Source organism: Trachypithecus francoisi, unplaced genomic scaffold, assembly GCF_009764315.1.
Source record: "Trachypithecus francoisi isolate TF-2019V2 unplaced genomic scaffold, Tfra_2.0 Lachesis_group11, whole genome shotgun sequence".
Classification (NCBI taxonomy): domain Eukaryota; kingdom Metazoa; phylum Chordata; class Mammalia; order Primates; family Cercopithecidae; genus Trachypithecus; species Trachypithecus francoisi.
In genome coordinates, this window is record NW_022681456.1 from 115879468 (window position 1) to 115894786 (window position 15319).

Genomic DNA, 15319 nt, shown 5'->3' on the forward strand with positions numbered 1-15319 from the left:
TGTTTTGTAATGCTCAAGTTTTTCGATCTTTTTGTGTGCCATACAGGCTATTATGAATACATGCGCTAAGGGCCCTGTGTTCTTTTGGAACAAAGCACTACTCAAATGAATTTTAAAAACCCTAATTAATAATGCAGAGGCTCTGAAACCCTCCCTCCTGAATGCTTAAAGTTGGGTCCTAGTGTGGAAACAGAGCTGGTTAGAATAGCTTTATGGAACATACACAAGAGAACAAGACACAAAGCACCTTTGGGTCAATTATCCTATCCGATACTTCTTATACCTGTTTCTAGATATGGAGCTATGATTAGGTCATTCTTTAGTTTATTAACTGAGACCCAGGAGAGATAATTCCAAAGTCATTATCGGGATTAATCAAGTATTTTGATAGACTGATGCCTTTTCCATCATAAGCTCTACAAACTGAGGAGCAACAGTGGTCCAGTGAACAGTGTGACCTTCCTGTACTTTTGACTATGAGCCTTCAGTCTAAACTCTGGATATTTCCTCTTTCCTTTTGGGAAAATTGATCAGGCACTATTCGATCCCTACCTTGACGGGGTGCTCAAGAAAAACATAAAATATTTATGAAGTGCTTTGTTTCATGGGAAGCAATGTTCCAGGCTGCAAAACTTCTGTACGCGCTGAGCTGCAGTGTTGGAAATGTATGTCAGCTTACCATACATTGTATCAGCCCTTCCAAGGTTGCACATTTCACTCCTGACTGTCCATGTGTGAAAATCTAAGAATGTCACACATCCCTTTGCCACCTTTCATTAACCATGTTTGTTCCTGAGAGTGGTGCGATATGTTATTAAAATGTCCAAAAAGGGAAATAAAGGAGTGGGGGGTGAGAAGAAGAGGAGGAGGTGGTAGCAGGAAGGTGAGTAGGAACTGACAATCCCTGAGGAGCCCAAGCTGTTAACCTGCAGGGTATGGGCATCCTCTGCCATTCACCCTGCAAGGTGAAACTGAGACTCACTGGCCAGATCTTGCAAGAAACTCTGCCAAGGTCTGCCATGGCCAAGCCTTCTCAGTGACAAGAGACGGTGGGGTGCAGAGCTGTTCATTTGGCATCCTTCACCATCACTGAGGTCACTGATAAAATATTAAGCTGATCTTCTATCTGTGGCTTCATGAAGATGATCAAGGATGGAGGGAAGCCAGGGGAAGGGGCAGTGTCAGGTGCATGAAGAGGAGCAAAGCCTTCTGGAAGCACACACATGGAGGCTCACAACAGCCACAGTTGTCACGGGGAAGCAGCCAGTTTGTGTTTACTTTCAACTCAAAGTGTTTTCTGTTGTATATCCATGTCATCACCTCTTATTTATCAGGAAGTGACACAACGTAACAGGTTTCACAATGCCATCAATGTCATTTTGACAGCATTCATGTCACAATACACAATCATGTACTGTAATTATACAAAATCCAAAGAATAAAATGTTACTAGTTACACTCGTTAAAATGAAACTGACAACCAAAAGAATAACAAAACAAAGAGAAATCTCTGTCAGAATCCACAGAGACATTTGACAATATTACCAAAAAAAGTGGAGTCAAATAATTGTCCCAGCATGCTGTAGTTCATTGCCATAACTTCATAAATTCCCAGCTCTTTGGGGGAAAGAAAGTGCGTTTTCACAGCCTATATAGTTCTTAAAGAAATAGCTCTCACATGTATGCAGGTCAACAGAACAAGGAATGCAAAGTCTAGGCACCAAGATTGCTCAGACAGCAACGGAGTTTAGAGTCCGACTTGACACTCTTCTGAACCAGATGTGGTTTCTCGAGAAAGAACCTGGACAGTAACATTAGTCCAAAAGGGCCAAGGAAGAAACACCAACTGTTAATACGGAAGAAAACCATCAAGAACTAGAACAGTTAAGACAAATTTTTTTCTACTCTACTTTGAAGTTGAATTATAGCTTTTCATATTTGGAATAGGAAAAGATTACACAGTTGATCTGTGGGTAGAACCCCTTTCTTCCGTGTCCAACCTCCCCACTCCAGACCCAGTGATGTTGGAGTACAGATAGTGCTGGCTCAATTTCCTTGAAGCAGAATGACCATTTCTTCTTGTGTGGCCATGCCTCCTTTGAATAATGAGGTATAATCTGATGCTAACAATGCCTGTTCCTTCCTGGGTAATCGGGCTGATGAATGGTGTAGGCAGAAAACAATTCAACTTTCTGATAAGAATCACACACATACAAAAATTATTGCACTTAAAAACAAACACTTAAAAATAAAAAACTCAGCCCAACCAGCAAAGGGCCAACGAAACTCTTCGGAAGTACCGTACTTCCTGCCCTTTGGAGAGCGTCTTGACCTTCCTGGTGTTCTATTGAATTTGGTCCATTATTAAATGTCCCGAAGTGAAAGAGTCCAAAAAGACACTGTAGGCTCTTTAAGGCTAAGTCTTCCCGGTGCTTCTGTGAGATAAATTATCTCCTTGGCCACATATTACAAAGCAGGGCCTCTTTTTAGAATAATGACTATCAGGGCCCCCTAAAACAATCTGGAAGCAAGGGAGGATGGGTGCACATCATGTCCTCTCCTGTGAATGAGACAGAGAAAGACAGTAAGCAGCCTGGTATCACGGCAACCTTCTCCTGCTCCACCACTGCTCTCACTATGCTCAGTCTCACAACCCATGTAGATGTGGGTTGATCTGTGTATCTTTCTCTGTGTGCTGCCACCTTTCTGTGGGTCTGAATGTCTTTCCGTCTCCCAACAAATTTGTTTCTCTCTTTCTTTATTTTTTATCCTTCCTGTTCCATTGTGTGCCCTGTCTCTCTTGATGGATGTACAGGTGCAGCGCTAATCCTATCCTGCTGCCCACTGGTCCATATGCTTCCCAGACTTTCATGATTCTCCCATCATGCGCCACTGTCCTCTCCCTACCCTGTCATTGACTCCTCTCCCCCCAGTATAGTCAGACACTCTACAGTCTGTTTACTGAACTAAATGGGCAGATTACTATTACCTCAGCCAAGATTACTTACACCTCCAAAATCTGATCTCCTAGTCAAAATTGGAGTACAAGGCATTGAATATGTTACAAGCACCTTCATGAAGCTCAAGTAAGGGCTCACATAATAGGAGAGATCAAGGCATTTTCAGACTCTGCTATCCTGAGACTCTATTGTCACTGCTGTTTTTGGTTTTAGGAGTGTCCAATCCAGCTCATGCCTTTTTGGTAACCCCTTATACAGCCCTTGTAATCAATAAAATATTTGCACAAGATATTTAGATAGATTTGGATGGTAGTATCCTGATATTACAGGCACAGATCCCATAACAGAATAATTTAGGGTTCTGAGTAGAGGGAATGGAGGTGAAGTCATCATGAGGTGCAGAAACTCCTGTTTGTTGCTAACACCAACCAAGCTGCATTGAAACTCAAAGATCTGCTACAGTACTTGTTTCTCCCTGTGACCACCCATGTGAAGCCAGGAGCTGGGAAGCAATACTCATGTGAAGTCAGAGTCAATACAAATGGCTACTGCTGTCTTTTGTCCCATCCATCACGTCCCCCTCTAATAGTTCTAAGACTGAGCACTTGTGGCGCGCTCTTCTCCACTTACTGCTCCAGATTCTGAACTAGGACTTGCTAACATTCTCGTATATGACATCACTGATGCAGAACTGCTGCTTCTTCTTCATCCACATCAGTTGCACACACTGATGGATAAAAATGTACTGCTCCTGGAACAAAAGACAAAAACAGGTTTCAGAGCAGATATGTGCAAAGACATAATATTTTATACTATGATAGTTTTAATGATCAAGATCTGCTGTTAAAGGAAACGATTTTCATTATTTACAGAGATACAGTTTTATAACTAGAAAATCCAAGAGAATCAACTGTAAAAGTATTTTGATTAATAATAGAGCTTAGAACATCATGGCTTTTTCTAAAAACAGTGGAATTTTTTCCCCTAACTTTATTGCAGTATAATAAAAATTGTATATATTTAAGGTGTACAATGTGATGATTTGATATACATATATTATGAAATGATTACCACCATCAAGCTAGTTAACACATTCATCACCCCAGATTATATATATGTTTATATATATGTGTGTATATATATGTGTATATATATTTGTGTGTGTGTGTGTGTGTGTGGTGAGAACGCTTAAGATCCACTTTCCTAGCAAATTTCAAGTACACAATATGGTATTATGAACTATGTTCACCATGCTGTACATTAGATCATTATTAATGTTAAAGGAAATGAATATTCAATCAAATTACGGGGCTATTTTGAAAAAAAAAACAAAAGGATATCCCCTTATCATACACCAAAGTAAATTCCAGGTAATTTAATAAATTGTCATTAAAAATATAGAGGAAAATATTGGTTAATTTCTGATTACTTTAGGAAAGGAATTTCTAAATTTAAGAGCAGTAGAATAAATTACAAATAAAAATTTCAATCTACAGTATATTTTAAAAGTTAAAAAGAATAAAACATAGGGTAAACCAGAAACTGGGAGAGAAAAATACTTTCTAGAATTATGACAGAATATTGATACCTTTATTTTTGTGATAAAGTCATCTAAATCAGTAACATACAAATAGACAAATAAGTAAAGGACATCAGCCACTAGGCCAAATATTCCGTGGAAGTTAGAAACTATGTCTTTTTATTCCTAATGCCTAGCACTTAGCTTGTGCTTATTAAATGACTTTTGAAGTAAACTGAGGAAATATTAAAATATGCCAAAAATAGTCAAGTAATAAAAAGTAAAGTGAAATCATTATTTTCTATCTATGTAGTGGACAAAGCTAAAAGGAAAAGATAATATTTAATGATGACAAGTTTGTTGAGGCAGTCCATTTTATCTATTATTTGCAGAGGCAGAATTAATAAAGTGCTAATAATGGTGTGGACACAGATAATAGTAAAAAGTGGGAAATAATCCAATTTAATGTTCTATAAAAAGGAGATTGGTTTAAGTATGCAATAGTGTGTCTATAATGAAACATTAGTCTGTCCTTAAAATGAGATTTATAGAGTTTTAGGTAATTTTTGATACTATACTGGTTACATAGTAAAATCCTAAATGAGAAACTAGAATGTAAATAGAATGTAAAGTAATACATATAGATACATATATACATATAATATGAGCACAATCATATAAAAGTTATACTTGAATGAAAGCCAAGATAAAATCACCAAAATTTTCTTTCTGCCAAGAAGGAAGGGTAATTTCATAGTGTTCCTCCTTTTTCTTTGTTTCCCAGAGTTTCTCTATAAGTAATACGACTAGAAATAACATTTAAATAAGATCCAGTCAAGATATCCATAGGATTTTAAGAAGCCTCCTGTGTAACAACTTCATACAAAAAATAAAATTAATATTTCAAACATCACTGGGTTGATACCTCAGCCTAAACTGTATTTTTCAACACGGTTTGAAGAAAACGTATTCCCTTTTGTGGTGATGGTATCAGTGGCTGAGCTACTACTTGTGGTCATCACACATGGACACCTAATCCATTGTTTCTAGTGTTATGTCAACACAGGGAATAGATAAGACCAGAGATTGCCTGGACTTTCAATCTGTATCTACTTAGTGGCTACATTTTGTATCAAAACAAAAAACAACCAAACAAAAAGACCACAAGGAAAGTAAATAAAGACCTGGAGAGACTTGTCCTTGAAAGTCCCTGAGAAATCCAAACTGCAGATCAGGAGGAGAGGCTGCTCAAAGCAAAGCCCCAGCTGACCTCCAGGGAAGGGTATTAGAGGAAAACCAAACAAAATATTCGGTAAAAATAGAAGAGAGGAGAACATCATTCATAAGTGACAGTTCACAGTTTCAAAGCACTTATCTAGGTTATATTATTTCCCATCATGTCTACTTTACAAAAATGAGTGAAAGTTATCATTCGTGTTTTACAGAAGAGAAATGGGAGCCTTGAGAGGTGACATGACTTGTGCAGCAGTAAAGTGGAGACTTGGGCCTCCCCCCAGGGTCTGGCATTCTTTCTAAATACGCCTCTATTTGTGTGAAGAAGCCCATGGAGCGTGTCTGGTCATGTGAGGAAGAGGAAGAGGGCAGGTCACAGTGCAGTCCAGGCATGTTGCAATGACCCTGATATATGCATCTGGAGATATGGCTCATCCTATGAGCTACTTCTGCAATTTTTTGGGTGAGGTGGAGTGGTGGAGTCAAGGCAATGTAGGGAAGGCTGGAAAATTAGATACCAGTGACGGGAGGAAATATGGTCTACGTGGGTTGATTATATACATATAAACAAAGCTCAATTGGAGAATCATTTCATTCTCTTGAAAATCATTAGTGTCAAAGGAGTACTCTAGGAGGATACATGTGAAAAGAATAAGCTTTTTTTACTTTGTTCTTTCCTTGTTAACTTTTGTGACCTGGCAGCAGACTTTGAATGTGAATAGGCTAAAGGAGAATCTTAGGCAGATCAATCTGTATTCAAAATACAGGATGAACCATGGTGAGCAGAGGAACAGGGAAAAAATAAAAGTAAATGAACAAGATGTTCTAGACATAAGTTAAAAGAAAGAAAAAAAACAGACACAGATAAATAACTGGAACTGGAAAACATCCACCACGAGGTCCTGAGGGAATCAAGGGTCAAGCAAGAAAAGTTGGAAAAAGTAGGCAACCCAGGGGACCTCTGCCCTCTTTGCTGACTTTGAACTTCCCATGAGAGTTCAGGGAAGGGACACTGTACTTTATTTTTTATTTAATTATTTAATAATTAATTTTAATTATTTTTTGTTGTTTTTCTTGAGACAGGGTCTCACTCTGTCACCAGACTGGAGTGCAGTGGTGTGATCTCGGCTCACTGCAAGCTCTGCCTCCTGGGTTCAAGCGATTCTCCTGCCTCAGCTTCCCGAGTAGCTGGGACTACAGGCGGGCGCCACCATGCCCGGCTAATTTTTGTATTTTTAGTAGAGACGGGGTTTCACTATGTTGGCCAGGATGGGGATACTGTACTTTAAAAAGGCTGTGTCCGTGGAGATATCAACCTAAAATGCTGCCATAAACAAATGAAACAACCAAAATTTAGGGTAAAACATTTAGGGAGAAAAGAAAACTTTTTTTGGCTTTGCGGGAAGTGACATGGTGGCTGCTTAATTACCACCCAAAGAGAGATAATGGCCCTGAAAATGGGATGGAGGATCTGTCAGGTGAAAGAGATTAAGAATCTGTAGTTGGGAAAAGTAAAAAGCAAACAGGCCATAATTAAAATCTATGCAGTTTTTTGTTTGTTTTTTGAGATGGAGTCTTGCTCTGTCTCCCAGGCTGGAGCGCAGTGGCACCGTATTGGCTCACTGCAATCTCTGTCTCCTGTGTTCAAGCAATTCTCCTTCCTCAGCCTCCTAACTGGGATTACAGGCGCCCACTACCACGCCCGGCTAATTTTTTTATATTTTTAGTAGAGTCAGGGTTTTCCCATGTTGGCCAGGCTGGTCTCGAACTCCTGACCTTGGGTGATCCGCCCTCCTCGGCCTCCCTGTAGTGTTGGGATTACAGGCATGAGCCACCGCGCCCGGCCCCAAAATCTATTAAGTTTTAAAAGGTATGAATTAAGTAAATTGGGAAGACCATTCATTAAATACAAAATACTTAAAATAAGGTGTGGCTCTTTGAAGCTTGGAGATTCGTATACATAACGTGGAGTTTTAATCACATATCAGGGTGCAAATTTATGGAAGTAAAAGCCAAAAACATGGAGTGATTAATAAAGCACTGTTTACTCACCAGATAGTGGACTCCTCTGGGAAACCAGACATTTTAAACTTATGATTAAAAAGTGATGTTGATGTCCCCACCACACTAAATTACCAGGCAGCATGACTGAAATCAAGAAAGTGAGGAAACCAATTGTACTTGCTTCCTAATTATCAATGAGAGGTCTGAATATTAACGAGGATAACTCTTTCCCAAGTGGTATGACCCTGCTGTAGCTCAGAAATGGATGCACTGAAACAGCCTTGCCAAAAGTTGGTGAGATAAGACTGGGGAGGTAGGAGGAAAGAAAAGCAAAGGGAGTGGGAAAGCAGAAACAGAGCTGAGACGGCCGCCATTACTCTGGGCTTTTGAAGTGATGCTGACATCTAGTGGTGCTGGGTAGGAAAAGCATGAGGAAGATCAAAGCATTTTTAAAATATCCTGATACAGGTCAGGCCAGGTTGTGTTCTACCCAAGTGTTCCACCCACACACACTCTTTGAGAAAAAGGATTGTTGTAAGACTGAGGCTAAGAAGTCGCCAGTATGGGTGGGTGATGACATTTATGAAGAAGCTGTTGTACTTGGGTTTTTGCGCCCACAGAGGTACACACCCACGGCTGATCTGAGGCAGGCGGTGCTGTCTGCCGGCGTTGCCTTGGGTTGCCACTCCAGACTAAGTGCATCCTCAGGCTTTCAGGGTGGGAGGACTTGGGAAAAGAGGAGGAAGACGGAGCACATAACACTGTTGGATATTTCAGAGGATGCTTCCATGTTGTTAAAATAATAAATCTTCATCACTGACATGAAGGGAACAGGCAATGCTGGTAGGGACTGGGAATCTTTAAAATCATAAAAGGGACAGAAAGCTCAAATCCAACTTCTAATCATCATGAAAAGTGAATTTGGGATAGAGTCACATGGAGGATAAACTAATGACAAAAGTATTGAATCGAATCCAACATTTCAAATATAAATCAAATTGCACCAGTTCTACAGTCTCTATTTGGTGGCATTTACCCAGGATGGCTGTTATCCGCAACTGACTCTGAGTCTGTTCAAAGAGGTTTTACTCTTAGGAATCTACCCATGCACTCTGAATTATGATGCCAATAAAAGTGTAATCACTATACACCAAATGGTTTTCTGGAGGCTAGTGTCTATTTCTTTTATACCTCAAAGCCGTTTGAACATATACAATAAGAAAATGGGAAATACAGAGACAAAGAAGTTTGAGAGAATTGTGTTGAAGCATACCATTGAATAATGGTAAGTTTTTCAGTCCAGGGAAAATTTAAAAATACATATAGATTATGTTCCTACCTCTGTCTGTACCATAGACATCCGGTATGACCTCATTTCTGACACCAGCCCTAAGATGTCGACAAACTCATGATCCCGAATGTGCTGCAAGAGCCTGTCCAGGGCAATGAATGTTCCCGTCCGTCCCACTCCAGCACTGCAAAAGAATGTTCCGATGGCACATTATTCAGATGGTCCTTCTTTTTTTTCTCTTTTTTCTTTTTTGAGATGGAGTCTCGCTCTGTTGCCCAGGCTGGAAGGCAATGGTGTGATCTCGGCTCACTGCAACCTCCGCCTCTTGGGTTCAAGTGATTCTCCTGCCTCAGCCTCCCAAGTAGCTGGGAATATAGGCATGCGCCACCACGCCTGGCTAAGTTTTGTATTTTTAGTAGAGATGGAGTTTTGCCATGTTAGCCAGGCTGGTCTCGAACTCCTGACCTCAGGTGATCCTCCCACCTTGGCCTCCCAAAGTGCTGGAATTAGAGGCGTGAGCCACTGTGGCCAGCCCAGATGGGGCTACTTTACTGTTGAAATAAAATTGATGATTTCTAAAAAACTACAAATAGTACCCTTGTGGAAAAAAGAAGTCTAAGCTCCTGACAATATCTTCCACTTAACTGATTTTTAAGTATGCAGTTGTGGTTGGTGTTCCTTCTAATGTCACATTTCTGACTGTCATGGCTACCTTCCTGAGAGAGATTTGCACTGCATTGGCCACACCCTTTTTCGGGGTCTCTGCTTCTGGAGAAAAGTAAGGATTCCACGTTGAGTACTCTCGGGAGCTGATTTCTGCATTCAGAGAGCTGATACACATAAATAATACCCTGTCTTTTGAACACCATCAGAGTTAAGCCCTCAGACCAGCTCAAAAGTCCAGTTGAGATGTCCATACTCTAACTCTAGCTCTGGGACCACAGAGATTTGTGTATCTTCAACCCTAAGTTCAGTTCACCACCCCAGACCTGTCTTACAGCACGCCTGCCCTTTTAGTGGGTCCTGAGCCTGCTTCCATCTCACAGGGACCTTTGAAATAGTTACCTTAAAATCACATGAAAAATGTGGACCCAGTCTCAGCCAGTCCCCCAATCCCAGTGCTCAGGGCACAGGTGGAAGTGGATGGACAGGCGCCGGCCAACTGCCCCTTCACAGTCCCTAGTTCTATGTGTTGAAGTCAGCCCTTTTTTCCCTCCAATCCTCAGCAAAGAGCCAAATGGCTCTAAGCTTTGAATTCCTGTGAAATGATGGGAAAAGAGAAAGTTCAAGCCAATTATATGGAGTTTGCTAGAAAAACCTCACTCTATAAACCTTGAGTTTAAGGTTGCTTTTTCTACTAGACAACTCTTCCCTCCCAGGATTTCTCAGATAAAATGATCTGCTACTGAGTAAGCGCCTGTAAAACTCATGGATAAGGAATCCATGAGTTTGACCCCAGAGTTGAACAGCTTCATTTTCTGCTCTTGAAAAAAACCATTTTGAGAACAGATAATCTTATCTGCTAAAGCACATCCTTTAACCTATGAATGCCTACAGTGGATTGACGGCAATGATATCTGCCCTAAACAGACACTTAGTAGTTTATGAAGCATTTTCCTTTCCAGGGAGATGCACACTCCACACAAACACACATGAATGCACACACATACATCCTCATTCTAGCCATTCTAATTCACAAGGGCCAAGGCAGTAGGTCTGGGATTGTAGATTTATTTGCTTAGGTTGGCATGGCTGCCAATGCTTCCCTTCACATCTTCATCCCACCGCCACCTGTCACACGCCATTGGAGCATGTTTATGTCCCCTATTCTTTTGAGGTTGCATAAGGATTTTACAGCAGTATTGTATCACAGAGATAGATTTTGATGGAGCTCTGTTCATATAGTAGGAAGAACAAATTAAATTTAATGATAACTGTTCCTGTGGGGAATTAGTGTGGACCCTGACTTTTTTACATCCTATATCCTTTTTCATTCTACTGTCTGAAAATTTAAGAGACAATGCTGAAGAGGAAACATAGCAAATATGTTTATCTTCAAAAGCTGAATATTTTCATTTTTTTCTTTTCTTTTTCTAGTTTTTATGTCTATTCATATAATGTTGAGCTGTGATCAGCTTCCTATAATTTGACCTTGTATTTGTCCATGTTGTAACTACTCAGAATCCTTGATGGGGCAGGATAATATCACATATTAAGGGCATGATCTTTGCAGATTGGCATGCCTGGATTCGAATACTAACTCCTCCATGTTCTGGTTGCATGAACTTGTGTGAATCCTTTAACATCTCTACCCTTCTCTATCTTTTTCCATTTAAAAATGGGAATAATAACATCTATCTTATAGGGTATAGATACAAGACAGCCATAATAAGTATTGTGGCCGGGCGTGGTGGCTCAAGCTTGTAATCCTAGCACTTTGGGAGGCCGAGACGGGCGGATCATGAGGTCAGGAGATCGAGACCATCCTGGCTAACACGGTGAAACCCTGTCTCTACTGAAAATACAAAAAACTAGCCGGGCGACGTGGCGGGCGTTTGTAGTCCCAGCTACTCCGGAGGCTGAGGCAGGAGAATGGTGTGAACCCGGGAGGCGGAGCTTGCAATGAGCTGAGATCTGGCCACTGCACTCCAGCCTGGGCTGCAGAGCGAGACTCCGCCTCAAAAAAAAAAAAAAAAAAAAAAGTATTGTATATAGTAAGACATCAATTAATCATAGTTTAAAAAATCAGAATTCATTTAATTTTCAACTAAATCTGATAAGGGCTTATGGAATGGTGAGCTATTCTCCTGACAGAATCAACTCCTAATATTTAATAGACTATGCAGTTGATGAGGTTACCTGCAGTGTATAATCATGGGACCTTTGCTCTTGGCAGCTTGCTGTCGGACCATGTGTACAAACTGCAGGATACTTTCTGCAGCATTTGCTGTGGGCACACCATGATCAGGCCATGCTGTGTAGTTAAAATGCATCACATCCTGCATCTCGTCAGCCTTTAAAGAAACAAAACCAAAAACAAGCATTAATTTTTCAGTTCACTGTTAGGATGACCCAGGACTCCACTAGCGATCACAGGTTAATCATGCAAAAAGGTAGAGCCATGTTCCACTCCTGGTCAGTACGCTTTCCTTCCTTTCTAGTTTTAAGCACCATATCTGGCATAAAATAGGTAATGAAGAAAAAAAAAACACACACACACTAATTATATAAAGCTTCAAATAGTAGGATAAGTAGGCTAATCTGTACCTGTGTAATTAAGGACAAAAGCTTAAGCAGATTAGGGTTTGCATCCTGGCTCTGTCATTTAGAAGCTGCATCAGCTTTGGCTAATGAATTAAACACTGTAGAAAGTGCTGTTGGTGCCCTTTAGATACCTTTGCCAGCTTGAGGCACACTTTTCCCAGTTGCTGCTAACAGCACAGCAGTACCCATCTCTTGATAGTTGCCTTCCACTGCACAGAGGGACTTCGATGGAAAATGCCTAAGAGGTTGCGTTCTCCTGCTGAGGGCAGCCCAGAGCTAATGCCCGACTAATTGTGGGGTACAAAAATCCAGCCTCTTTCAGAGTGAGACAATACCATGGTGCTGTTCACGCCCCAGCATTGTTTGTGGGATCCAGCACAGGTGAGACCTCAGCTGAATTCTCTGTAGGGCTTCTTCTCTATCAATCTGCTTCCCTTGCTCCCTTATGGGCTTTCCCCAAGAATGCACTTTCACAAAATCAAGTATATGAGAATCCTTGTCTTGGGCTTTGATACTAGAGGACCCACCTCACTGAGCTTCAGTTTTCTCATATCTGAAAGTGGCCTAATGATACTTATAACAAGAGCTGTTGTGTGGATTAAGTGTAATCATGTTTGTGATATTATTATTTACTAGTACCTCCTTACTATCACTCACTGTCATCCAGCTCCATGCAATTGTATGGTTGGTTCTGGGAATCCCTAGTAAGTGAGTATAACTTGTATATGTATCCTATTCCTATTAACCCATACATCAAATATATTGTTGTTCCCTCTGCACTGAGTACATATTAACTAGAAGGTGGATCTTTCCAGATCAATTCTTTTTAGTTCCAACTAATTTGTAAGAGTGATATATTCTCCACTTGTTATCAACTGTCAGAAATATCCCAAACCCAGGCCTCATGAAGGTCTGATTCATCCCTCATTCCTCAAACTTGTGAAGAGCCTAGAATTCACTCAGAGGATGGAATACTGTATCCCAACTGCGAAGGAGGGAAGCTTGACCTTGCTGTCCGTTTTGAACTAAGGTTTAAGTTCAGGTATTAAAAGAGAAATGAATTCCAAAGAGTCAGTGGTCTTAGGCAGAAAATAAATGATAAAGACAATTCATAAAAAAAGTATAAGTAAATATGTAAGATTTATTTAAATATACATAAGTTATTACCTCCCCTACACCCATTGTACCCTTGGCACCTAATATATCCCCAGTAGCGTGCAACGCCTCCCCTACTATGTTCAAGGATTCTGGCTTAGACACACAGAACATGAAGTCTACAAAGACACCGGCTACCCTCACTGCTCTCTTCAGGAAGTATGTTGAGAAACTATCTTGGGCATAATGAACTGTGCAGAATAATTTACTTATGCAACGTCAAGAGGATTTAAGAATACTCAGCCACCAGATAACTTTGGTTGCCAGGGAAGTTCAGGAAAATGCTTGCCCTGTTCAAATGCTGATCATAATTTGTATAACATGTGTACATTGTAGCCAATATATATATTCCAGTACAGTTGAGGTGAAAATGTATTCAGTTAAAAAGTGCAAGGTGGGCCAGGCGCGGTGGCTTATGCCTGTAATCCCAGCACTTTGGGAGGCCGAGGTGGGTGGATCACAAGGTCAGGAGATCGAGACCATCCTGATTAACACAGTAAAACCCCATCTCTACTAAAAATACAAAAAAAATTAGCTGGCATGGTGGTGGGAGCCTGTAGTCCCAGCTACTCGGGAGGCTGAGGCAGGAGAATGTCGTGAACCCGGGAGGTGGAGCTTGCAGTGAGCCAAGATCACACCACTGCACGCCAGCTCAGGCGACAGAGTGAGACTCCGTCTCAAAAAAAAAAAAAAAAAAAAAGTGCAAGGTAATTTAAAATCATTTAAAATCAGGAAATCATTAAATTGTAGTTAGTTTCTCCGCAGCTACAAGGCAGGGGTCCTGGAACTGGGGTCAGCCTGAATAGCAACCTGAATAGCAAGGCACAAAGTCCCTGGCAACAAACATGTTTTTCATGATCTTTAGTCTCCAGCTCTCACTCAGTTTGTGCCAAGTTCCAAGTAGTAGAAAGTGACAAGTTGTGTGTTATGGTCATTTTTCTCCTTTCTTGTTAAAGGAGAAAACTCTTCTGGTTTTATCTTACTTAGCTATTCCTAAATTTCTCTTACCTTGAGTTCCTTATTTATGTAATTTTATCTTTTTGTAATTGGAAAGTTTCCACATATCAAAATGGAATGGATAAAGAAGGATATAAACAAAAAAATGAAACAAATTGAAAAATATATTAATTAGCACAGCACAATGTTCTTTGGGCAACTTAGCCTTCATTGTAGGAGTTCAGCATTTAGATTCATCATACTTATGGCCAAAAGGGGGCACTCTGGTACCAGATGCTTGTAACAAGTAAATTCCTTACAAGCAAACACTACTGTTCAATGTTTTATTCCTATTTTTCAAGTCCTTCACATGCTTGTCATTGAAAGACAGGTCATCATTTCAGACCAAAGAGAAGAAGCATAGTACTGACCCTGCAATAATCTATGTGACTGTTCTTTGTCAACAGACTAGGCAGTGGAAGAGACCCTATTTTGTGCTCTGAAATTTTTTCTCCTATGTGCAAACCTAGGGACAGATTCATACTGTATTTGGTTATCAGTTTGCACTGGCTTTTCAATTGAAATAGCTAAGAACAAAAAACAGAGTTCAAATGGCATACGGATTGACAAATATTTTCTCTGATGGAAAGTCTATTGATGCTTTACAAGTGCCTTATTATTTTTGATATAACTCCTTCATTCACTGATTTACTCATTCCACAGGGATAGAGCACTTGCTTCTGAAACTCACAGTATACTGGGGAGGCAGACACAAAAAGCGAGAATTGTAACTATCTATGGTGTGCTGTGATAAAGCAGCTTACTTGAGACTCTGCCCCAGTAAAGGGCTAATGGTGTTCGAGCCCAGAGAAGACTCCACAAAGGAGGTGACACTTAAGCTGAAACTCTGCATTTGAGTAAAAACGTGCTTAACAAGGAAGCAATGTGAATTTCAAA

General features: G+C 40.4%; 1 protein-coding gene across 5 annotated transcripts in view; it reads right to left on the bottom strand.

The window, feature by feature from the left end:
- Positions 1-307: 307 nt before the first annotated feature.
- PTPRO (protein tyrosine phosphatase receptor type O) overlaps positions 308-15319 on the bottom strand; it is a 281730-nt gene continuing 266718 nt past the window's right edge. For 4 of the 5 annotated variants that reach the window (XM_033222766.1, XM_033222763.1, XM_033222767.1 and 1 more), the window contains 4 exons: positions 11867-12021; positions 9056-9191; positions 3591-3711; positions 308-2560 (listed from right to left, as the gene is read on the bottom strand). In XM_033222766.1, coding sequence (XP_033078657.1) covers positions 3607-3711; positions 9056-9191; positions 11867-12021 — 396 coding nt within the window. In that variant the 3' untranslated portion in view covers positions 308-2560; positions 3591-3606. The remainder of the gene's footprint in view (positions 2561-3590; positions 3712-9055; positions 9192-11866; positions 12022-15319) is intronic. The other variant, XM_033222765.1, reaches the window with a different exon arrangement.